The 26,894-nt window shown below is 37.7% G+C and overlaps 1 protein-coding gene across 4 annotated transcripts in view; it reads right to left on the reverse strand.

Annotated features, from left to right (window-relative positions):
* LOC134538870 (TBC1 domain family member 25) overlaps positions 1 to 25,560 on the reverse strand; it is a 37,410-nt gene extending 11,850 nt beyond the window's left edge. The window contains exons 1-9 of one of the 4 annotated variants that reach the window (XM_063380443.1): positions 25,477 to 25,506; positions 25,160 to 25,308; positions 17,596 to 17,705; positions 12,868 to 12,963; positions 11,830 to 11,986; positions 10,718 to 10,914; positions 3,360 to 3,504; positions 1,716 to 1,846; positions 64 to 301 (exon numbers count right to left, since the gene is read on the reverse strand). In XM_063380443.1, the coding sequence (XP_063236513.1) occupies positions 64 to 301; positions 1,716 to 1,846; positions 3,360 to 3,504; positions 10,718 to 10,914; positions 11,830 to 11,986; positions 12,868 to 12,963; positions 17,596 to 17,705; positions 25,160 to 25,210 (1,125 nt within the window). In that variant the 5' untranslated portion in view covers positions 25,211 to 25,308; positions 25,477 to 25,506. Of the gene's footprint in view, positions 1 to 63; positions 302 to 1,715; positions 1,847 to 3,359; positions 3,505 to 10,717; positions 10,915 to 11,829; positions 11,987 to 12,867; positions 12,964 to 17,595; positions 17,706 to 25,159 lie in introns of all 4 variants that reach the window. The other 3 variants (XM_063380442.1, XM_063380444.1, XM_063380445.1) reach the window with 3 other exon arrangements.
* Between the last annotated feature and the right edge of the window lie 1,334 nt (positions 25,561 to 26,894).

Genomic DNA, 26,894 nt, shown 5'->3' on the forward strand with positions numbered 1-26,894 from the left:
ACACCACCGCGACCACGGGGACCACAGCCGGGACAGGCAGGGGTGGGCGACGCACGGCGGTACCTGGTGCGACTTGAGGTAGGCGTAGAACTCGGGGTCGTAGAACATGATGGCCTCGGCCAGGTGCTGGAACTTGAGGGTCATGGTGATGCCGTCCAGCAGGAAGTTGGGCCGCAGCCTCCTCATGAGCGCACAGAAGCAGATGTAGGCGTGGGCCTCGTCGCCCATGGTGACCAGGAGCGGGGAGGCCAGGTCGCTCATCCCCTGGCAGTAGCTGACCGTGGGGTGGTTCAGGGCGTAGCTGAAGCAGTTCACACCTTTCTTCCACCACCAACAGTTTCTTTATCAAACTTATAAATGTACAGGCCTGTGCAAATATCAGTTTCTTTTAGTTCTATACAAATACGAATAAAACAATTATTCGCAAATATGAATATTGAATTTGAATAGTAAGAAAGATAATTAAAATCCCAATAATTTTTTTTTTCATATGTTATAACAACTTCTGGAGAATTAAGTAAATAATTCTAAAGTGAAAAGCTGTTTAAGATAAGTCGGTTACAATGATTATATGGAAAATTTCTAAATCATGAAATTTTTTTCTTAATCTAACCTAATTAACTTAACCATCGAACACTTAATTTCAGTTCCTATTCGCCTTAACCCATTTCTGGAGGGATAAGGAAGGAAAAATCGGACCTAGAGGAGGGAAAATCAGCAGTCCCGTGGCAGGCACTTCAAAATCCAAGTCATTACGTCGGGCTACCGGCTCAACCCCCTTTTTCCACAACGTGCTACTCTACATATTGATCCAGAAATTTTTCACGAACTGCAAAATACCATGAAATCCATCGCTATCTATTTTACGAAAAACGTGAATCTTTTATTAAAATGCTGTTTTTCCAAATTACTGATTGAAAAGTCTCATATTTACATATTAAAATCCTATTTATTCACAAGTTTTAACTGTTCATGTCAGCCAGGTAAATTGTATTTTAGTTCAGCAATATTATAAACACAATTTTTGCTAATTTCACATGGAATCTTAAACCATTATTTACGTGTTTTTTTTTTAAATGTATTTTTGAGTCGCAACCTCCGTTTTGTCATATAGATATATTCAGCAAATAAGCTGCTACTGTATTATATGATGTTAGATCGAATGTTATTACTGATTTATACACCATTGAAATTATGAAAATTGCTTCTTTTAATGCCCATCTCAATGAAGTGTCCATGTTTTATGGTACTGTAGTCCATGGTTGATTTTTTTCCTATTTCTGGTGAGTGTGACGAAAAGAATACAAATAATATTTCGTTTACAAGTTGGAAATGACAAATATGGAGTGTTTTGAATTGTTTACACAATTTTTCCATTACTGTTTAGAGAGACAATGTCAAAAAAAAAAAACTTTCAATACTTGTTGCATGTTTAAAACATTACTTATTGTTTATGTTTTTGATTATGAAGTCCCATTAAACATCAAAAAAAGGGTATTTATATTGCACAAATGACTTAATCTCAGCACTGAACGTTGGTATATGACAAACTCACAAATATTGTTGTTTCGAAGTGCAATTATTTGTGATCGAACAGAATACAAATAGTTTAGTAATGGATTTCGAAAACTCAAACATTCGCCTAGGTCTAGTACACTACAATTGCCGGATCAGGCCTGGACTCAGTACTGAAGAAAGTCGAGGCGGCCACTCACGTGGTGAGTATGTTGAAGAGGGACGCAATGTTCTGGTTGTCGTCGCTGCCGGCGTAGAACTTGTGGTGCCGGTCCGTGCGCAGCACGTCCTTGCGCACCATGCTCGTCACGTAGGCCAGGTCTCCCGTCACCTGCACGCACGCCACATCACGTCATTACCGCCGCGCTCCGGCGTATTAACGCCACCGCAGCAGGAGTTGCGCTATTGCACCAATCAAGAGCAATCTTGTTGTTCGCACACGCACGCAGTCATCTTTTGGATTCCGGTAAACGTTAAGTTTTGGAAATGTAATTTAAGTCATTGTGATCAGGATGAAAAAAAAATACCGTGAAATCATGTGAACGGTTGATCAGGTCAGGATAGCTACATCACAAATTCGTAATTCCTAAGCAACCATAAGAAATATTTTATAATATTTATTATTGCAGCTATACTAACCCAACCAACCGTCCACAACATTTTAAAGTTGTTTTAATGTAGCTAACCTTACCATTTTGACCATTCACAATAGCTGCAGTGGCGTTAATGCGTAAGTACCGATTATTTTTATTGTTAATGACAAGAATGAACGAATCACAGTTCCAAGTCTTTGCCAACATGGGAGTCATTGGAACCCGGAAAGGGGGGCGGGAAGAGATGGAATGGAGGAACGACAGGCCATTGGTGGGGGGAAATATGGAAGTACCCACCCAGATCGCCTCGAGGGGGGAGGGGGAAGGACGGGAGCCCGACAGCCCACAGTCTGCAGCTCGGTGGTGATGTCATCCCGTGTTCCAAGAACCACGTGAGAAAATAATACCGGAGAATTAATTCCGTGTTAAGAATTTTATCTGCAGACACTATACTACGTTACACATTTAATGAACTTCACTTCCATTTCAATTTTAACTCTATCTTCAGTCGATGCTCGATTCAAAATTCGAAGGTACAGTATTGTCGCTGTGAATTACTTACTCTCTTTTATCACATAATAGTCGCACTCGCGTAATCGTCGCACCTATATTTTTGGCCGTCAATATTGGGATAAAAAAACTTCTCGCTTAAACGTCGAATTATGTTTTTGGTCCCGCTATTAGATGCTAAGCGCTTTATGTAGGTATCTTTTCCATATAAAACGATGTATTTTAAAGTAGAAATCTAATATTTATTTGGACATTACCACTTACTTATTTAATTAACGGAAATACGAAGTTGTCTGACGTGTAAATCTTCTTTTAAAGACGTTTTTAAACGTTAAATCCTTTATCTGATCGTCTGCGTCGCCACGGTGTACCGCTTATGAACATGTAGCCAGCGCTAGTTGAGACATCATTCATGTTTGGTTATGTTGCTTCCCGTATAGAGCGCGCGCACGTAGTCGAATATCAATATCTCGCTGATTGCATGCAGGGTGCGCTCTCTGTCGAGTGCTGAGTTGACTACATTTTTTTACAATTACTACAATTTTTTTTCCAGCATAACCTTCGCACCCCTACTTTTCAAACTTGATTTCAGAATAAAATGTGCGACGATTATGCGAGAAAACACGGTATTTAACTACCTCAAGTTTACTAGTTGATTGTCGACAGCGAAGTCCTCAAACGGCGACGCACTGAGATGTTGGGAAAGGAACCAAACTGACGGGCTAGGAGTCGGGGGCTCACCTGGCCGTGGCTCTGCTGCACCTCGTCCCGCCACTTGTCCCGGAGCGCCTGGTACTCGTACGACTTCCTCTTCATGTAGTCCATGCGCTCCTTGCCGGACATGCCCTCGGGGTACACGTTCAGGATGTGCTTCCACACCACCTTCCTGCAGGGCACACATCCAGCCCCGTCCCCACTCCGCCAGTTCCAGTCGCTCTGACGTCACGCATCCCGCCTGCCTCAGCTGGTTGCAAGCCACTCACACAGCCACGCTACTCACGCACACGACCCTTGTACATGGTGCTCTTCCCGTGCACGGCCCGTCTCGAACATAGTGTCAGAGCTTGTCCCGGAACACCATTAGTTGCGGAACTGTGGGTCGGTTCAGGATCAGTCCCGGGGTAACTGCGACGTGACACAGGTTCCGGTTGCGATTACAAAAACGACGCTAATTTTCGTTTGCATCATCAGTCACGGTACGACTGTCACATCACATGAATCCCGATTACAATTACACGATGTTGATTCCTAACCGCGGGATGTAGCTACGCTCCACTATTCAAAATTACAAGAAATCCCTTGCCGTTGCAAGTCCGGCGGTCAAGAGGCATTGAGATTAATACCGTTACTGAAATATCCTAGCGAAGGACCCCTGAAACACGCGCACCACGTGGGTGCGGCTCATAGCTCGCAGCGGAAGGTCCTGGGCGAATTAAGCACAGGTAAAGTACAAGGTGCACGTTTGGCCCTAAGACAGCTCCGTGCGGGCTAAACTTGAACACCTTGCGGCAGAGCCTGGACCACGCCTCCTGGCCAGGCGACGAGACTCACACGGCCGGAGTGTTTAGAGTCAAGCCGGACTGTGTTAGAGGCCAGCCGCAGATTACTAAAGACATACACTATGGCAGCCAAACCGACAGGTGTCATCAGTAAGTAAACCAAAAAATACAAACTGTCTGGCTGTTTTAAGCTAAAATGGTTGTAATGTTTGTTTACTATTTAACATTACAATTTTCATTTAATTTTGTACCATTTTTTATTAAAATCCAAATAATTTTAGAGAAACTAATGGAAATCATATTTTTGAATGAATTAGGATTTCACGTCTCGTTAACATGGAGGTCAGTAGAGGCAATATGGGATGAAGAAATGTGAACAGAGGAGAAACAAAAGGTACAGAATGTTCCTAAGTACAAGGAACAGTCTGTGATTTGGCTCCATTTCAAGCAGCTTGCATGCAGATTTTCTCGGGTGGTTTCTGGTTGTTGTACTTGGCTACAAGGTTCTACTATCGCGCTGCCAGAGTTTTAGTTTGTTCAGAGTTTATTGTTACTGTCAGTTTTCCTTTCAGCACAGAGCTTCCTGCAGTCTGGCGGGTTGGATTTCACTTTTTCTCATTTAGTATTCCCATTAAAAATATACCGTATTTACCCCGAAAACACCGCGACTCTGAATATAATGTGACCACAAACTTTTTGATTATGAGTTTATGAAAAATGCTTTATCGAGAAACAATCACAATTAAAGTACATAGATATTAAAAATTATTTAAATTACTATATTTATACTATATTAACTAACCGCTTCTCTGGTACCACTTTCTGTCAGTAGAGTGATTTACACTGTCTTTTTTGAAACAGCAAATGGCAATTAGTAGGGAAAAAAGCAGCGATTAAAGGGAATAGAGTTGCATGGCTGTGGTTCATTAGCCATTCCCCAGAGAGCAAAGAATGCTGAGATGTGCGGTGGTCTTGTCGCCAGGAAGGAGTGATGAGGGGAGGGGACTGCTGTGGCCAGCAGCCACATTCCTGAGTATCGTCTTGTCTCATCTGTCGCGCCGACTCATAAAAATATTCTGATCCAAGACAATGATTTAATTTGTAGCTTGGGATTATCTTGAGTTGAGTGGGATTGTAACTTTCTTTGAGCTGCACGCAGACAATGTAGTGACTCAGACTTGGTGTGTGTGTAGGTGTGACCTTGGTCCCGGGAACTATGTACAGCACGCCACCATCTGCGCAAACAGCTCTCTCTCTCTCTCTCTCTCTCTTTCTGTTCCTCAGCTCGTCACCTTAGAAGTTTCCTTCCTGTACACACTGGCTTCTTTCTGCTATGAGAATGTGCACACCTTCTTGTACACTTCACAAAGCCTGGTACAAACGGGCTTCTTTCGGCTATGAGAATGTTCACACCTTTTGTACACTTCGCAAAGCCTGGTACACACTGGCTTCTTTCTGCTATGAGAATGTGCACACCTTCTTGTACACTTCACAAAGCCTGGTACACACTGGCTTCTTTCTGCTATGAGAATGTGCACACCTTCTTGTACACTTCACAAAGCCTGGTACACACGGGCTTCTTTCGGCTATGAGAATGTTCACACCTTCTTGTACACTTCGCAAAGCCTGGTACACACTGGCTTCTTTCTGCTATGAGAATGTGCACACCTTCTTGTACACTTCACAAAGCCTGGTACACACTGGCTTCTTTCTGCTATGAGAATGTGCACACCTTCTTGTACACTTCACAAAGCCTGGTACACACGGGCTTCTTTCGGCTATGAGAATGTGCACACCTTCTTGTACACTTCACAAAGCCTGGTACACACTGGCTTCTTTCTGCTATGAGAATGTGCACACCTTCTTGTACACTTCACAAAGCCTGGTACACACTGGCTTCTTTCTGCTATGAGAATGTGCACACCTTCTTGTACACTTCACAAAGCCTGGTACACACGGGCTTCTTTCGGCTATGAGAATGTTCACACCTTCTTGTACACTTCGCAAAGCCTGGTACACACTGGCTTCTTTCTGCTATGAGAATGTGCACACCTTCTTGTACACTTCACAAAGCCTGGTACACACTGGCTTCTTTCTGCTATGAGAATGTGCACACCTTCTTGTACACTTCACAAAGCCTGGTACACACGGGCTTCTTTCGGCTATGAGAATGTGCACACCTTCTTGTACACTTCACAAAGCCTGGTACACACTGGCTTCTTTCTGCTATGAGAATGTGCACACCTTCTTGTACACTTCACAAAGCCTGGTACACACTGGCTTCTTTCTGCTATGAGAATGTGCACACCTTCTTGTACACTTCACAAAGCCTGGTACACACGGGCTTCTTTCGGCTATGAGAATGTTCACACCTTCTTGTACACTTCGCAAAGCCTGGTACACACTGGCTTCTTTCTGCTTTGAGAATGTGCACACCTTCTTGTACACTTCGCAAAGCCTGGTACACACTGGCTTCTTTCTGCTATGAGAATGTGCACACCTTCTTGTACACTTCACAATGTCTGGTACACACTGGCTTCTTTCTGCTATGAGAATGTGCACACCTTCTTGTACACTTCACAAAGCCTGGTACACACTGGCTTCTTTCTGCTATGAGAATGTGCACACCTTCTTGTACACTTCACAAAGCCTGGTACACACTGGCTTCTTTCTGCTATGAGAATGTGCACACCTTTTTGTACACTTCACAAAGCCTGGTACACACTGGCTTCTTTCTGCTATGAGAATGTGCACACCTTCTTGTACACTTCGCAAAGCCTGGTACACACTGGCTTCTTTCTGCTATGAGAATGTGCACACCTTCTTGTACACTTCACAAAGCCTGGTACACACTGGCTTCTTTCTGCTATGAGAATGTGCACACCTTCTTGTACACTTCACAAAGCCTGGTACACACGGGCTTCTTTCGGCTATGAGAATGTTCACACCTTCTTGTACACTTCGCAAAGCCTGGTACACACTGGCTTCTTTCTGCTATGAGAATGTGCACACCTTCTTGTACACTTCACAAAGCCTGGTACACACTGGCTTCTTTCTGCTATGAGAATGTGCACACCTTCTTGTACACTTCACAAAGCCTGGTACACACTGGCTTCTTTCTGCTATGAGAATGTGCACACCTTCTTGTACACTTCACAAAGCCTGGTACACACTGGCTTCTTTCTGCTATGAGAATGTGCACACCTTCTTGTACACTTCGCAAAGCCTGGTACACACTGGCTTCTTTCTGCTATGAGAATGTGCACACCTTCTTGTACACTTCACAAAGCCTGGTACACACTGGCTTCTTTCTGCTATGAGAATGTGCACACCTTCTTGTACACTTCACAAAGCCTGGTACACACTGGCTTCTTTCTGCTATGAGAATGTGCACACCTTCTTGTACACTTCGCAAAGCCTGGTACACACTAGCTTCTTTCTGCTATGAGAATGTGCATACCTTCTCGTATACTCTGCACATCTGTGTGGTGTGAATGGATGCTGTGTGTACCAGCAATCGGAATACAAGGACTTGTACACTAGCTAGTGAATCATTACTGCAGGATTCATTTGAGGGACGTACATCATCAGCCTTCTTTTATAATCACTAATTTCAATAGACTTTTTTTTTTTTTTGGGCCAATCAGAAAATAAATAAGTTTCAGAACTCAAGCTTCTATCGAGATCTACAACCTCCACTGACTGTGAGTGAGGCGACTATGTTCATCTGTGATCTAGAGAGGCCACATGAAGAACAATGTGCGGCCACTGCACTCCAGTTAGCTCCCGACTCAACACTCCGTGTCAGTTCTCGACGGTGTCCCTGCTGGTCACAGAACACTGGGCTGAAGGGCCAATGATTCAGTCCCGCCATGTTCTCAATAAGATGTATGCTATTTTTTCATATATATATATATATATATATATATATATATATATATATATATATATATATATATATGAGATGTCAGGGGCGCAACAACTAAATTTCCAAAGGAGGGGGCAATATACCTTTTTATAAAGAATCATCTATCCCCCCTATTGAAGCGGGGGGGTCCGGGGGTCCTCCCCCGGGATAATTTGTATTTCAAGGTGGAAGATGGTGCTATTTAAGCAGTTTTATTATCTAAAAATTGATTACACAGCATTTTCTTTGCCCCCGTTTGCCCCCACTTCAAGGTTTCAGAGGGGAGGGGGGGGGGGGGCAAAAATACCCTTGCTCCCCCTGTTGTTGCACCCCTGTAAGATGTGGCCAATAAACTCATTTTCCCATATAAAACAAGATGGTTAAAATTATTATTAGTTTAGACATTAACCACTTATTTATATCTATAACTAACAGAAATACGAAGTTGTTTGATGTGTAAATTTTCTTTTGAAGACATTTTCAAACATTAAAAACTTTATCTGTTCGCCTTTGTATCCGCTGTGTACCACGTATAAAAATTTAGCCAGCGCTAGTTGGCATCATATATTTTTGGTAATGTTGATGCCTGTATTGAATGTGCACATTTAGTAGAATATCGATAGCTTGCCAATTGCATGCAACGCGTGCATTCTGTCTAGTGCTGAGTAAACGACATTTGATTATCACACTCCTTCGAGGTTAGTGTGTACTACGACAATAGTTATGCGTTAGTTCCGGCACATGTCGGGTCACTGTTTTCATTTTTCTATTTAAAGTTAACTTAAATATATTTTTGTTGCTTGAATTATTAATTAGAAGTACTTTCCATGAATAGGTTTTGTTTTTATGAATAACTTTACCCCAAAAAAAGGTGCTTTCCTCGCATAAAAATCGCACCCCTACTTTTCAAAATTGATTAAAGTATAAAATGTGTGATGATTATGTGATGAAACATGGTAACTGGGCTATCCTTACAAGCCCTGATAATCCCACTTAAAACAACTCTTTTATTTTGTATTGCAAAATAGTTCACTGTTCACGTTTTAATAGGATGTTGAATGCATGGCTGTAAACAAAACAGTTGTAGCATCTAATCAACTTCCTACTCGCGGGTATTGCTTAAGCCGTGGCCAGGGACAGCCAAATGCTTGTCTTTCCCCAACAACAGACAAAACCAAATTTCAATTAGTTGTTTTCTTGAAAAAGTTAAAAAGATCATAATGTTTAAGGCAGTAGTCCTAAAGTATGGCATTAGAAACTAGAGTAGAATTAATGCATTGCTACAATGTTACACTTGAAAAGAAAATTAATCATTGAACTAGTTACAATACTTAAAAATGTACATGTTATTTTGATAATAAAAACTGCAAATACTTAACACTCACATGCATATATATTCACCTCTGTAATATAATTTAGGTAAACTGTTACCTATATGTATACACATATGCTTAAAATACATATTACATTACCAACCATGACACTATGTCAACAAGACGTTACGTCTCAATTCATTCATACATAAATTCACTCATCCATGCTTAGGGTGCATTTATGTTTCAATTTAATTTACACACGAAAAGGTAAAATATAAAAGAACTCTCCTGATTATTTGGCATTTCTAAACACGGCATGTAAGAATAAATTTTTTTTCTTTAGTGGGTTTACATTTTGAAATTAAAGACGTGACATTCATTATTTGAAAATAACTTGATATTGCCTAGCTAATTGGAGCCTTTTTAGGCTGTGCAACATTTCGCCATGTCCACTTCGACATTTACATTATTTTGGAATTACCATATTCACCTGAATAAAATGCTATGATTTTTACTAAAACTGTGGGAACTAAAAGTGAGGGTCGCATTATAATTGCAAACTTGTGTCATGCCATCGGGAACCACAGGCTCCGCCACTTGTGCCACTCTGGTCCGGGGCTTGCTGGACCTCAGCGCAGGCTGACAGAGGAGGGGTGCAGGGTGAAGGGGAGGGAGCAGGGGAACACCTCCCCTCCTCTTTCCCCCTCCAGCAGACCACCCACCGTGTACCATCACAGTCTTCGCTTCATGAACTACAGTCATTTTATAACTGTGGCTTGGTGGTTCAGTAAATCACTTTACAGACGGAAGTGGCACTATGAAGGGTCTAGCAAACATGAAACAAATTTTATAATTTAAAATAATTTTCAACTGCCATGTACTTTGAATCGTGATTTTCCAATCCACAGCGTCCAATTCCATAAACTCCAAATCAAACAGTTTTTCGTCTCACATTGTTCTCGATTAGGTAAAATGCGGTACTTTGGTTGGACTACAGTGGGCGTAGCCAGGATTTGTGTATGGGGGGTGTTAAGAAGCATCACCACCTTCCCCCGTGTATTAAAGCGGGGGGGGTCGAGGTCGGGAAAATTAGGATTTTAAGGTGGCAGTTTTCGGTACTTAAATTTAAATATTGTAATGGTAAAAAATTTTATTAATTTTTAATATGAAGTTTGTTTGAGTAATGAATAAGAAATTAATTAAAGATTTTTTGCTAAGTGGTAAGGGGGGGGGGGTGGTTTGAACCCCTGAACCCCCCCCCCCCCGGCTAAGCCCCTGGGCGGGGACTATGGAGTGCTCAGGGGGGGGGGGGTTGAACCCCTGAACCCCCCCGCCCTGGCTACGCCCCTGGCTGGAGGTGGAGGCGCGGGACGTCACCTGAGGCTGGGGTCGATGCCGCCCAGGTAGATGACGGAGCGCAGCTCGCGTGCCCGCGTCACCTGCCCCACGGGGTCCAGGAACCGGCGGAACTCGGCGTCGCTCAGGGGCGAGCGCGGCGGCTGGCATGACACCGCGCCGGGACCCTCCTCCACGAGGCTCAGCGCGCGCTGCACCATGTTGAACGTGCGCTCCACCTGCCGCGCGGCACACACCGCTACCCCTCACCGCCCCTCACCGAGAGCACACATCCACATCACACACACGTCAATCCTTCGCTCCCACCTATAAAACACATTCCTTTACAAACCAATCCAAGATTATCACATGTCTGTCAATAGTCCAACTCATTCCTAGACAGCTTCATCTTTAACCATCTCTCTTTGATTGATTAAATAAAATAAAAATTCAGACGATTTACAATTACCGCAATCTTCTTGTTTATCGACTCATTTTAGAAGCGTACTTTTTTTTTTCCTCCCCGCTGTTTTTTTTTTATTTAGTATGTAGCAAACTTTTTCGTGTCAGCGTAGAGCCGCAAGGTGGGTGATGGGTCTGAGAAGGGAAGCATGGGCAGAAACATGCATTAATATATATTATAGTACAGCAATTATACAAATAAATACCATGAGTAATAATACTTTTGCACAATTGAACAATGAAGAACACAAAAAAAAAAATGCAATGACAAAATTTGAACCACATCTTAGGTAGGTCTACATGTTTTTTGTTCAATGGCACCACAGTTTAATCACAAATTCTTAAAGCTGTGATTATTTCATTTTACAATTAAGTTTGCAAAATATATTCCAGGGTAGTTTCACCACGACAAGGTTTCATTTGACACATCAATATTTTTGGTACGTTCCCCGATGTCCACAAACGCGAACATACACAGGTGCACGCTGCCCAATGTGCGAGTCTCCCATCTCGACAGCTTTGGCAGGATACGCTTTTCCCCAGCATTCAAGAGCAGCGGTGCCGTGACGAGAAGGCGGGAGTCCTTACGTTTCCTACCCATGTTTACTGTTCACATCTGGGAACACGGACACCGGAGGAAGGTGGGTTGTCGGGACGGGACGGCCAGGCTGCAGGCCGCGAGAGTGGCGCACCTGGTTGAGGATGAGCCCGGGCAGCCTGTTCTGCAGCAGCCGGGTCTCGACGGCCGGCGGGCGGGGCGCGTCCACGTACCCCACGCTGTCCCAGTCCTCGCTGGTCTCCTCGAAGGGCCTCAGGTCCACTTGCAGGCAGAGGCACGGCTCCGACGCACTGCGCACACCGCGTCACTGCCCCGATCCTGCTTCCACCACGACGTACATCACAGAACAACGGTGCGCGTGCACACACGGAGGTCTACGGATCAGCCGGGCGATTCCCACGTCTTCCGTCTACGTTACGATTAGCAGAGTGTTTGACCGCGGTAGCAGCCACGTTTGTTTGCGTTTAAATACGTTAAAAATGTTTCAAGTTAAAAAATTACCTGTACAAAACCCGTGTTTTGTCAGTAAGTCACCGTTTATTTTTTTATTACATACGTAAATCCAACCATGTTATATTATCGTATCACAAAATTTTTTCAATTCAATTTAATGTTTCATAACAACTGTGAGATTCAAGACTTTTTTATAGCTTCAGAAATTATCCTAGGTACTGCATTTCTACGATTGCAAATAAGTGTTAATTCTTTAGACACACACAGGTCACGTCAAGATTGTGCCGTCACAAATTTTTTTTTCAAAAACAAAATCTCACCGGTTGCAGTTTGCTACATTTCCGTGCACCGTGAAATCAGCACACAGATAGTGAAACACAAATATATTTTGCTTCCTCAATCTGTTTCTGGTTTTATGCTTCCGAGTCAATGTGAAACGGGCCCTGCATCATTTACCTTACCCACAACTTTTCTAGCCAATCCAACTGAAAATGAAATAATTTTATTCCTTTTTCTTTTTTGTGATTCTAATTATTTGTTTATACTCCACATACAAATTACTATCACAACATAAATGCTTTGTAACTTTTTAAAACTGTTACATTGTTTCTTGACTGCTGTAGATAGGTAATGGTTGTGCACACACTGTAGGCAACAATCAAGAACTGAACCAGGTATGGAATCACACAGATCGCAGGAGGAGGAGGCTGCGAGGTACCTGAGGAACGCGGCGTCCAGATCCCAGTCGGAAAGAAGCGACAGATACGTCTCTTGCCCGTAGTCGTCGTACGCCTTGTAGCACACCGTGAACTCCCTGAAACAACCAGCTCTAGGACACTGCCTTACCCACTTCCGCCCTCTTCACGCAACTACTGTGCTCCATACATCACAACTCTTTCAGAGCATTTCGATAAAGTTTCCTTGCAACGTTTTTAAATCAAAGTATACAATAAGCAAATTTAAACATTATACTAAATATATCTCCTATTCACAGAGACAAGCAGATTATTATACTAGAAAGACAAAACCTTCTCAGAGATAATTTTCACGTGATTTAAGTGGACAGTTTCCAATTCAAACTTTTAATCATTGAAATTTGATTCAAATAAAATACTCTTTATTTCATTACAAATGGGTTCTCTTGATGCTTTTTCATGTAATTTTACTTTATTTTATTTATTCAATTACATTTGGGTAAAATAATTTCATTTGTATTGTGATAAGTGATTTTTTGTACTATTAGGTTTCTGATTTATTTAGGTATATGTGGGTGTATTTAATTTCCATTTGTATCGTTTAAGATTATTTTGGTTATGTCACATTAATATGTACACAGTTAGGTTAACATTTCCACACATTTCAGTTCTTTCCTTTGATTTATTTCTTTAAATTCAAGCATTTAATCTTTGAAATTCAAATAATTAATTAATTAATGGCTATAAACTGAAGTGAATCTTCAAAAAACAAAATGCCAGTTATCAAACCGCTGCTGGAAAAACTTATTGCACCATTACTGTTTACATCAGAATTTTTTTCTTGAATTTCATGACCAGTACTTCAGTTTTGTTACTTTTTCATAACCTTCGTGACATCAGCGAACTGTAGACCACCTGTTCATTTCAAAGGCTTACGGGTCATTCCATATCAAATGATCCAGAAAAAAAAATTATTGGTTGCTTGACCATTTTTTTTTGTTGATTCCTACATGATTAGAGAATCTAAAAAGACTACTTTTATATTTTTATTTTTCCGAATTCCGATGGCAGGCAATTTTTGTTTTACAAAACATGCTGATTTTTGCATTCGTAAGGGTTTGCATTAACCTGAGGTTGATAAAACAAAAACCAGTTTATTCAGGAAGATATAGCTATTATCACCTCCAGTACACATTTAGGTAAAATTGTATCCCAAACAGTAAAAATTAACCTAAAAGTTTGACTTTAAAAATGACAAATTTTCCATTTTAGAAGACAAATCATTCGAAAAATAAATCTATTCTCCATATTACTATTGTGGGAATGTTTAACTACCTTAATTCATAGTATATACAAAAAATTTAAAACCTGAGAATTGCTTCTTTGAAGAGTTAAAGGCTTACAAAATCTTTAAAAAAAAATATACGCGCGTGAGATGTTATACTTCTTTGGAATCATTAAAAAATAGTTTTTAATTGCATGCAAATAATTAATTACAATGAAATAATAAAAGTGCTGGAAAAAGATGGTCAACACAGTCAATTAAGTTCCGTTTAAATTTGAAAAATTAAATAAATAAAATTTAGAGATAAATATATATATGACATAATTTGTACTAAAATTATAAGATTCTTAATTTTAAATATTTATTATTGATTATTTAATATTTTAAAAGAAAATAAATAAATTTAATAATAAATTAAAAAATTTAATTTAAGTTTATTAATTTTTTAAATATTTATTATTTTCTTAATTTAATATTCACTTTTCATTTTTATCAAACAGTTTTCATTAAATTTGTTCATTTATTTTTATAAATATTTATTATTTACACAATTTAATAATAAATATTAAAAATTAATATTTTAATTTGATGTTCGATTTTAATTTTTATCACAATTTTTTTATTAAATGTTTTATTAAATTTATTTTTTTATTTTGTAAATTATAAATAACCAATAATAAATATTTAACATTAATAATTTAATAATATTTAGTATTAATTATATTAAATAATATTTTAATACATATCAATAAATAATACATACGGATAGTTAACCTAAATTATATTGGAGTACTTGAAAAAGTATATAAGCACAATTTTTTTATATATATTTACGAATAGTAAATAATATTAATCAAAATATTCAATTTAATTCACTGCTGAATATAATTTATTAGCACATATATAATTCGCACTTGTATGAAACTAAAACACGTGTTGTGAATGTAGAAACTAGAACCATGTGGATAAATATTATAAATATGAAAACAGTGCTCAGAGGCGACGAGCGTGCCAACATGTGTGACTAATACAGGTTCTATTTCTATTTTGTTGGTAGCTTTTTTTCAAGACTTAATGAGCGGTTTAGCTGGCAGCTTCAACCTGTTAATTTTGTGTTACAGTGATGCGCGCGCATTTTAAAATTTCACTCTCATCATTTTTTCATAACGCGCCTAAAGAAGTATAACTTCAAAAAAAGTAAAAAAAAATACCTACCGCCGAGTATTGAACCACGGCCCTTCAGCATATTGACCGCACAGTATAACCACTGCTCTAAGCCTGACAGAAGGTTACGAGAAAAATGTGTATTATATTTGATGTAATACCAAAATAATGTGTTTTTTTTTAAACCTTGGAATTTACTCTTTACTATGACAATTTTAGTTTACCAAATTAAATTTCATGTTAATTTCACTATCAAAAAGTTTCATTAAGCACCAATACGTTTGGTATGTCCCCTAATGTAGGTTTATGTTCATACACGTGGGTCTGCCATTTTAAAATTTCACTCTCATCATTTTTTCATAATGCGCCTAAAGAAGTATAACTTCAAAAAATTGACACTTATCTTAGTTGCAACAAAATTTAAAAATCTGAAATCATACAGATAAACCCTCAATCGTGTATTATACTGCTGTAAAAATTTAATTTTTGAGTTTTATCTATAGGTCAAGTTAGAGAACCTTAAAAATCTCATAAAACACATACTTCTGAAGATACGATTCTGGAACTGTCCAATCACTGGCATTGCGGAGCTACGCGGCACGCAGCAGCGTGATAGGAGGGAACGAGTGTCACTCACGGGGGGAGGTGACCAATGGCAAGAAGGGTGACAATGATCGTGTCCCCCCCCGAGCAGCGCACCAACTTGCTTCTTCAAGTTCAACTGACAACTATAAATAAAAAATAAAAAGTGTAGCTTTAAAAATGTATTAACCCTCAGCCTTCAATTTAATCCAACAGGATGACAGCCCAAGGTAAGTTCCGGAAGAGATGAAATGTCAAGTTATGCAGGAAAAATTGTATATTCATGGTAGCAGAATAAAATGTGAATGGAAATTATTTTGTAATATTTTCAATTTTACAGTTATCCCAATTCATCTCAGCATAATTTTGGGTTGATGCTTTTTTTTGATCTGCTTGCTAAACCGGCCCCATATGATGGTTGTTGGTTAAATGAATTCTGGCAAATATTTTTAAAAGTAATTAAAAATATTTTGGATAGTTCTTGCGGTGTGTTCGGCCTCTAACGCAGAGAACACACAACATGGCCACCGGAGTGACTCGTCAACATCCTTGCGCCAAGACTCTTGAGTACCGCTATTCATTCCAGTTAACGCAGCCAAGCTCAATCAATTATTATATTTAAATTTACGGTGAGAACATTTCTGCCACAAAACATATGTCAAGTTTACGTATCAAAAAATCCAAATAAAACATTACAAGGGGTTGGCCTTCGGCAAAATCCGGGTCCATTGTAAATATTCACTTCCCTTACAAGTATCCTTATATTGTTTAAGGGGACCTGAAACACACACATGCTCTGGGTCATGGCAGAAGAAAAGGTTTACGACCATAAATTCCAATTTACGGGCATGCGGCACTATGCCGTATGAATCGGAAGGTTTGAGGGTGGTAGCAATTAGGGCTCACATTGGCGTAGCCCTGGAAGATGTCAGATATATAGCTATAAGTACCCCTTTCAATGGAAAAGTTAATTAAAATCTACCTTCCAGTAATATGTAAGTCATCAATAAGCAGAAAGTTTGAAAACAACTCTAAATATCCTCCAATAAGAAATAACATTGTATCCTCGTAACCAGCACATCTTACATCTGTTACAATCTGTTTCACATATTACAGCCGTCATCCAGCCTTCATGCTCTTACCGTACCTTACATCTTTTGGTAGAACTGATAAGGATGAGGTTGGCAATCAAAGTGTTCCATCGAATACAAATAATGTCAAGAAAAAAGAGTCAAAACACACTCATTTTGTTGATGATTGTGGAACAAGATGAGTCACTGTTAGGGGCAAGATTATATAATGAATTGCTATAAAACAGAAATAACACTGATAATCATGTCAACAAACCACATAACACCAAAATGTAAGTTACATCATGGAATTTAGCATAATTCAACCAAAACTTTAACCAAAATTTTAATGTTCATAGATCATAAAAATTTATTTAATATATTTTACTGTGTGTGTCTCCTATTAAATCACTTTTAAACCATAAATGCTCTCCAATTTATTTTTATTGTTCTGGATGTTTAGATTTTAGACCAATTTATTACAATTTTTTTTTACCATTAAAATGCAGCATATGAATATTAGCACTATTTTGGTTGGGTGAATACAGCATTTATAAAACTAAAAACAAAGTAACACCAAAATCTTCTGTTCGAAAACTAAAAAAATAAAACCATAAAATCTTGTCTGGATTCAATGGAGGTGCACATACCCTTTAATGTCGAAGGCCTTGGCCAGTATGCTCTGCAACACCTCGAAGGACGTAATCTGCGGGTCAACGCTGAACTTCCTGAACTCTGGCTGGAGAATCCCTTCACATTTCTGAAGCAAACAGAGCATTCCCCCAACTGAAACAACTACACACATCTCTTGTTGAAAACAGCCTAATAGACCAAGATTTTTGACCATGTTTAATTCATCAAGCATGACATAGTTTCCAACACCATCGAAGTTGAAACCAATAATCGCATTACCTACTGTGCTAAATTAGCTTCATGGAGATATTTAATACTTTCAATATTTCTTTATAAAAATAATGTATTTCACAGGAACTAAAACCATTATTGGCCATCTTAATAGTAAAAAGAGCCAACCAAAGGACTGTGAAAATATGGTGGAAAAACTTCTACACCGTTCAACCGATTGCCAGGAAACTGTTTTCACACTCCCACATGCACGCACACACATGTATATCTTTACACACTGGCAGAAAAAATGTCTGCTGGGTTGTGCCAGTGAAAGAAATTATTTTGCACACTTGACGTTCAAATTAAGAAGACAATATACTGTCTTCTGATTTCGAAAAAAGTCCCCCCTCAACCCTTGTTCAGCCCAGATGTTGCCAGGTACTTCAGTGGCTACAGGCACGCACTTGCTGCACAGTGGTGCCAACTGTCCGGCCACTGGCACGGGTGGGGCGACCATCACACCTCCCCGAGGTGAGTAGTGAGTAGTGAGTAGTGAGTAGTGAGTAGAGAGCCTGTCAGTCTGTTACTCCGGAAACATCTAGCTTTGTTGTGTTCATTTAGCTCCAGAAACCTGAAATAATTTATTATCAAACCCACCAATGGGTTTTCCAACGGTGAAAATTTATTTTTGGGAGCATCATCATGATGAATGAATTAGTATAATCAGAGCCGGTTCTGGATCCAACAGTATCAAAAAATAAGAATTTTAAAAATAGTGAAAGTCATGCCACAATGAGTGGCTTCCAAACAAAAACAATGAGCGGAACACCTAAGTACATTAGTTTGTAGCAAGTTTCACGTGCATATGTGGCCACCCTGTATACACCACTAGGATGTGTACACTAACAAGATGTACACACTACCAGAATGTGTATACTTCTAGAATTGAAACACATTCTGCACCCTTCAAACACAACAAATAACACTCCTGGTATGGTTTTAAACATATGTTTACTGATGTAAATACAATTAGTTGAATGAAAATTACTGTAAACTTTTACTGTACATATTTAAATGATACTAGCAGAACCCAGCAGAAGTTATCCTGCATATAACTGAGTGCTCTCTTTATATCTCTTTGACCAACTACCCTTTCTCTGTCCTTTTCGTGTCAGGAACTTTTCACAACCATGTTTCATGAAAAGGTTGCATTAAAATTCGGCCTTGAAAGTTTACTCTCATCGCCCCCAAAGAAATTTCACTTCAACAAGGTGAACCATCGCAGAATCACCTACCCTAGCAATGGTAACGAACCCGCGGCGGAAAACACGTCCCATCATCAGGTCCTGAATGGAGATGCAAAGTCTCTACACCAGCCGACAATGTACTACCTAAAATACTTAGCTTTGATTGGCCGACACATTTCACTTCACGAGTTTTACTACTGAATACTAAGATCTTTCATTAAAATAACACTGTACAAGATCACAACACTGCAAAGATTGACCCACAAATGACTTCCAAAAAAAATAGGAAAATATGAATTTTATTTAAAAGAGCAATATGTGTGTAAATACTGAGCGAGTTGCTGCGAAGGTAAATCCTCTGGTATTGTTTAGAAAGCTTGCTGGTGAAATCTGGTTACGGTTAATTTTATATCAAATTTAGTTTTTTGTTTTTTTAAATTTTAGGTTTAAATAACTTGGGTTCTTAGTTTGGTTACTATTTTGATACTAATTTAATGTGTATAAAATGTGTGTAAAATTAATTAATTATATTATACAATTAATATATATATTAAATTATTATAAATGAATACTAAATAATTATTAAATAATTATATTATATCTTAATATATATAAATCCAGTGTCCTGATGTTTGTTTCCAGTGAACTCTTCACCAAGTCAACCGATTTAGATGAAAATTGGCATTTATGTGTAATTTATTCCAACTTGAGAGATAGAATAGTTTTTATTTCGATTAATGGTCTTGTAATAATTTATAATTAATAATAAATAACCTATCGCCATGGGTAAACAAAAAATCATAGGTCACAGACATACAAACAGTAATTGTGTGACATTTCTCTATGTCCAACACACTGTCATAATAGCGCTATCCAGTTTGCTTTAACTCGCAAACAATAAAGCTCCATGTGTTAAGCCCGGGCAATGCCGGGTACTGCAGCTAGTAATTATAATAAATAAATAAATTGTATAAAATATGGTTTGTAAAATACGTATGAATGTGCGGTGCAGTAACAAGGCGCAGAGAGCTAAGCGGCCGAGCACAGTAAAGAGGAGTGCGTGCCGGCGTGTCACCAGGGGACCCGCGATGTGCCAGCCGGGTGAGTAGACTTGTCTCCCCGGACTGCCACGCGGCCACCTGACGACGTCCGTGTGGCCATGGGCGTCGCAACCGGGGGGGGGGGGGGGGGGGGGGGGTGTGACACGTCCCTCCAATAATATATTTAGTTTCGTAGTTATATTAAAAGTATGATTTCTGTGATATAACCCATATGTTGCGCATGGTGCACTTAGTCCAATCGTGGTAATGTGAGCACTTTTAAATTCAATCTTCGTGTAAAATCAAAATCAGGTCCCATACCGAATACAGATGTTAACTGTGTTTTTACAAATTTGTTCTCTGAAAATATATTTTTTTAAAAAATAAATCATATATTGCAACCAACTGTAATTAGAATATTTTGGAAAGAAAAATGCCTAAAAACCACCTTTTTGCACCTTCAAACCCCAAATATTCCCGGGGGAGAACCTCCGGACCCTCAATTTTTTTTTCCAGGGGATGGATATTCCTCTACAACTAAATCAATTGAAGTCCCCCCCCAAATAATATATCCTTGCGACGCCCATGCGTGCGGGCCTTAATGCTGAGGCTCTGTCTACCAGAACTACGTACCAAGACATTGGATTTGTAACTTGACAAGCTGCCTCCCCAAGGAAAACCACTTAAGAAATTATGACCAGTAACTACAGTTTCAATTTTTTTTTTTGCATTTCTAGCAGCCGGGCACGGTACCAAGTGAACTGAGGTCCGCAGAAAGTTTGAGAACTTGCTGCAACTTGGTTTATTCAAACTTTTGACACGGCCATAGTACAGTTCTGATGGAAGTTAGTATGCAAATGATATGTGTGTTGTTTTAAAAAAAAGTGTTATCTATTTGAACACTCTGAACCTTGGTTTGGTATTTTTGCAATACTGTTGGCTGTGAACTGACGGAGCTACTTCAGCAACACACACCAGCGGGGAGGGCCTGCCCACACTAGCCGGAGTTTGCGACGAGTGTAGTGTCATGAAGTTATCTGTCGGTCGCTTGGCTGAAGGATAAATAAGCACTTATTTTTCCATCGAGCACGGAAACAGAAAACAATACATAAATATTGGTAATTTGGTAAATTTGATGGACTGATAGCACTATGCCCGAAGGATTTCACGGCTACACAGTGTCACGTATATTCTGCTGATGAGAGGTGCGACTTCATTTAAAACTGGAACCGGCTTTAATCGACAAACATACTTTAAAACTAATTTGGTTGGGTGCGAATTGATAGGAATTTTAAAAAAAATTTAATATAATCTGTCACCTTTACAATTTTTTTTAATAACTACTCCATAATATTTTTTAATACATTTTTATATTTATATATAGAAATATATACATATAAATATATTTGCTTAAACTTAGTTTTGAACTTAGAAGTAATTTTTTCAATATGCTCGAACGTGATCATACGCTTCTGGGTCAACAATGTGCTTGAATTATTATGTCAACGTAACTATTTATAATTACGTGCTTTTTTGTATGTATTATAAGTGTGGTTTAATACAGTATTTTATGGTATTAAAGTAAGCCTGTGTTTTTAACCGCAATTCAATTTACTGCCATTGCTATGCAAGGAAATAATAGTGAAAGGAACATATATATCAGAGCTTTTGCTACATTAATTTCCTTTAAGTATTTCATTTGGATTAATCACGTACTTCTGTTTTTGTGTGTTTACTCTACCGAGTTTGGTCTAGCAATTTATTACACACCAATATCAAGAAGAGAATATTTTGGTGAAAAGTATTAGAGATCTTGAAAAAAAAAATTTTTTTGACGTGATGTCTAATAAATCAATGAACGCTAGCTGCACACATAAAAAAGTGTCCCGTTATGCACATTGTCCCGTTACACTGTGTCCCGTTACGCTCGTTGTACGCTTGCTCCGCATCTATCTCTCTTCCACTTGATTGGAACAACCATTGATTTGACTTTTTCGAGGCACATTAAACTTGAAACACTCCCATTCGTTTCCTACTTTTCCTATCATCGTCCTATCCTTAACAGAATAACACAGATTGGAAGAAGTTAAATAGCAAACATGTATAAAAGTTATAGTTAAAATAATCTCTTCGTTAAAGTAATAAACATATTTGAATTAATGAGTGCCAATAAAAGTAAATTTATCAATTAAATTGTAGATTTCATTTCACTCCTTCTTTGTATCCATACAAAATAGTGATAATTCAATAAAAATGATTCAATTTTATTCATGAAACTATGCAATCATTTCATCAATGTTTTGTTATGACGTTGTCTCGTTAAACTATCGTCCGTAAACCGACTTTACAGACAACCAATTTTCTTCATATGGTACCGCCCTCTATATAGTGGTGTGGGCTGTCGCTGATGGCAGAGGACATCCCAGCCTGGACTCACACTTGGGAAGGCTCTCTGTCTGTCTCTCTGTCTCTCTGTCTCGCTCCATCTCTCTGTCTGTCACTGTCTGTCTCAGTCTCTCTGTGTGTCTCTCTCTCTAATGACAGTGCTGTCAACTGGACAAAGCAGGGTAATCTGACTAGTCGGTAAAACAAGTGTTTAGGTAATCAACAATAATATAAATATAGTACGCCCAGCTGAGTTTTGTGATAATAGCAGAGATGGAGAGTATTTAATTTAGATATGTGCAGAAATACCAATGTTGTGATGATAATGTGTATTATTTAAGTTTATAAACAATTTTTTTATACCTAATTTCATATAGGTGTTATTTTGTGTTGATAGCAAAAAGAGGAGTGAAAAAAAGAAGAGTACCTACTACTTATGTTAAATATGGAGTACATACCATACCGTGTAGATTGTAGGTACTCCAGTTAATAAATATTTATGACATTCAACTAGCAATCAAATAATATAAGAATTTCAAGTATTGAAACAGAACTGCTTCTCCAATTAATATTACTTGATTATGTAATTGGGCATTGGGATTTTGCAAGAAGTTTTAACCTGAAAAATATATTATTTTTGAATATTTTCGTTTATTTTTGTGTACCATTAGCATCATATTGAGTGTTAAAAATGTTTTCCACATTGTCATTTGTATTAAGGGAACAATGAAATTTTTCATAATTGTACCAACTGGTTAGAAATATAAATTTTCATCACTGAAATCAATAAAATAGTGCTCGTTAATCATTTGTGTTTATTATCCTAGGCTTAATTAAAGTTTTGATGCATAATATCTAAGGTGTTTCAAGTATTTCTATTTTTTTTTTTAATGATATGCATTGTAAAAACGTTTGAATCAGAACAGTTAGAACATGAACTACCAAATTGATATTGCCATACACATTCTAAGATTCTTTTCGTCTTTTGGTGGTTGTGATAAGACGACATGGCACGCAGTCATGCGTGTTACAATGATTTTACAATCATTATGTACATCATGTGTAAATTTGTTCCATGTTGCTTTTTTTTTTTTGCATTTCATTGAATTAATGATGCAAAGCATATTTTTTTATGATGTTAATATCTGCCCGAGCAATGTTAAGTTAAGAATTATGTGAATTTTTCTTTTTTCTTTTTGTGTCAATTATGGTAGCCTGTATTTTTACCTAGTGACAGTTGTGTTAAGTTTCCATGAAAGGTATGTATTTGTAGTGATATTTTTTCGAGGTTGTTAGGTGTTTTACTTCTCGCTTATCAAACCTAAAATGAATGGTTGGTAGTGTTAAGTAATTTGCATTACTTAATATGTAAAATCATTGATAAATTAATTTAATTCTCTGGGATATTCATTCTTCTTTCCAGAGAGGTACGTTTTTTGCACTTTGATGTAATCCTATCTTACATGAGAAGTTGTAGTTAAGTTCAAAGGTCAGTGACTATTAAAACACACTTGAGTTATTAAAATTTATAAATTTTTTAAAATGGTGTTTTATATTCTGAGTGCAATCTAGAAAACTTGATAGTTGTTCAGGGTCTTTAAGAAAATTGTGTGGTTTAGCAAATATAAAATACAAAAATATTGATGTAAAATTATTGAAATCACCATCATTTAAATCTTAGCGTATTTTAAAAAATTTTAATTTCCAAATTGTCTTGTTTTTAACAATTTCCCTGGACGTCATTACCCTATCCCCTAATGAGGATTTCAGGATCCAGTGGTAATTAAAAATGCCTCTTTGCTGGTCAATCAAACAACAGTACTTACCCAAAAATATCATACCTATTCAGAATATTTTTTGTCACAGAAAAGCCAGTCTTGTCAAAATTACCTAGTAAAAAGGTTGGATTAAATAACGCAAGATAAGCAATATTTACTAAAAAAATCTAGGTAGCCTATATTTGAAGACAGAAAAGTTAGCCAACAGAAGCCTATATTTAAGTGTATCAGAAACAACCTTATACTATTTTTTATTCTACTGCAGATTCCAATACAAATGCATGCGGATATTCATATATCGTAATTCAAAAGTGGTAAAGTTGTGCTTACATCTAACATTGAAATTTCAACCACTTTAGTGTACAACTGGCTAGTCATGTATTTGTGTATTATACATTTTCTGCCGTTACAACTATTATTGTTTACTGTATTTTATTAACAAAAATTTAGTGTATCAATAAATAAAATTTGCAAATTTTTTTCTAGTGTAAAGTAAGAGACAGAACTTTATTTAACCTAGGAGTACAAAAAATGTTTAGCCATTCTATACAGCACACTACATAGGACCAATTTCCATATTGAATTACGTTTCTTCTTGTTTGCTCTTAACGTACTCTGCCAAAAACCTGACTTTCCCAAGCTAGTCCTATAAGTGATAATAACGTGAGCGGCCATATACCGAAGCCATCATCACTATTACTATCACATTGTTAACTATTTCCATTTATTTAATTCAAATATAAGATTTTCACAACAAATAAGACCACAAGGTTGCCAGTAGAAGTGTGCTTTATCACATTAATGATGATCCTACTATTCTCATTTACAATACAAAGCATTGCAACTGACAATAAAAACATGCGTGCAAAAAACATTTTCTAGGTGCAGTGCACTCAACTGAAATAACAAATTTCATACCGTTACTTTAACTCGTACGGCGTCTCTTCCGTACCCCAATAATCCTGCCATGTTTTGGCGTTGCTTTAACCATAAAATTGGAGGTTTGTAAAATGATTAAGCAATTGTTCGACTATCATTCACATGTGCAGGGCATTCTGCTTGATGCACTACAACAAAACAAAAAGTAAAGATCATTCAACTCGTTCGACAGAGAAAGTAGATGATGTCGCGTATACATGATCGACCGACAGAAATCAAAAATTAAAAACCGTTTTAAAATTTTTATATAAATCTCTTCTAACGGTCATTAAAATCCTCGGTGTTAAATTATATACATTCAGAAAAAACAAGACGAGATATGGAGCTATTCACGTCTCTTGTTTTGCCGCACTCAAAAGTCAAACACAGCTGTCAGTAGTCACTGCAACCAACAATGCTTCAATTCAATATTTAAGTCATTGTTTCGTTATAATAAATTTTAGATATACTTATATTAAATATATTTTTATTTTAGAATGGTAAACACTTAATTTAATTCTAGAATATCATACTGCAAAAGCTAAATTATTCTGAATATAAATAAAAATTTTTTTAAAAAAACAAGTGTAGTATTATTTGAGTCACAAAGCCCAATATATCCTTGATTTTCGGGTCTGTCGGCAATGTATTTTAATTATAATTTGAAAACTACTTGAATCAAAACATTTATATTAATATTTATTGCTAAAGTTATCAGAGTTTTTATTTATATGAAACCCATGGCTTGTCATTCGATTACGGTCACTGGACCCAAGATCGACGACAGCCCCACCCCACATCATCAATAAAAAATTCAAAACAAAATTACAGTTAAGCGCTACATTATAATTGCATGGTTATTTCTTATCTACACTCTTTTTAGAATGTTTTTAAACCTAAAAATACAGGATATAATTATGGTTAATATTTTATAAGTTCAAACTAAGCTTTGTTTATAAAATTACCGGTATTTTACTTTAAAAATACCACAACAAGTATTTATAATGAAAATAGTCACAGAAAAAAAAAAGCTGTATGTGTGTTAAATCTTCTAAAATTTCATTGGATGAAAAAAAAACTATTTTTTTTAGTTTGTAAAAATTATAATAGTAAAACATTTAAAAATAAATCGGGCTGGGCCCAGGCCCCCTCCAGGGTCGGGCCCTGGACCCAGGGGTCCACCCAGCCCCACCCTTGAGGGGGCCATGATCAAACCACTAAAGTGTTTGGCTGTGGAAGCAATCAAATCAGTGCACCAGCCCTGACCAATAAATTCTCGAGTAATGCATTACTGTGTGAGCTGTAATTCCAAAAGTGTCCCACAATCATGTGTCACAAGCATTACAATCATAAATAACTGCTCAAATATCTATTTGCACTGTCAGTACATAGCAAATAGTCCCGTCCTTGTGTTTAGATTTTTTTAAGTGTTTTTTTTCTTTCAGTTATGTATATTCCTCATCTTACTTACCATTCCAGTAAGAAACATATTTACTGACTGCAGAATTAAGCAGGCAAGCAGGAACCACTGCAATCGTATACGAAAACATTTTATTTGTGAAAGTTTATTTTACTATGTAATAAATATTATTTTTTATTTAAATGCATATATTGTTAAAAATTTTAAAAATGAACAAGTATAATAACAAGTTCAAAAATTACATCCTAACCTGTGATCCATTATTTATGAAAAAGTTCCATATCATATATCCAGGTACATTTTGATGCTTCTTAT

This window comes from Bacillus rossius, chromosome 14 (assembly GCF_032445375.1).
Source record: "Bacillus rossius redtenbacheri isolate Brsri chromosome 14, Brsri_v3, whole genome shotgun sequence".
Classification (NCBI taxonomy): domain Eukaryota; kingdom Metazoa; phylum Arthropoda; class Insecta; order Phasmatodea; family Bacillidae; genus Bacillus; species Bacillus rossius.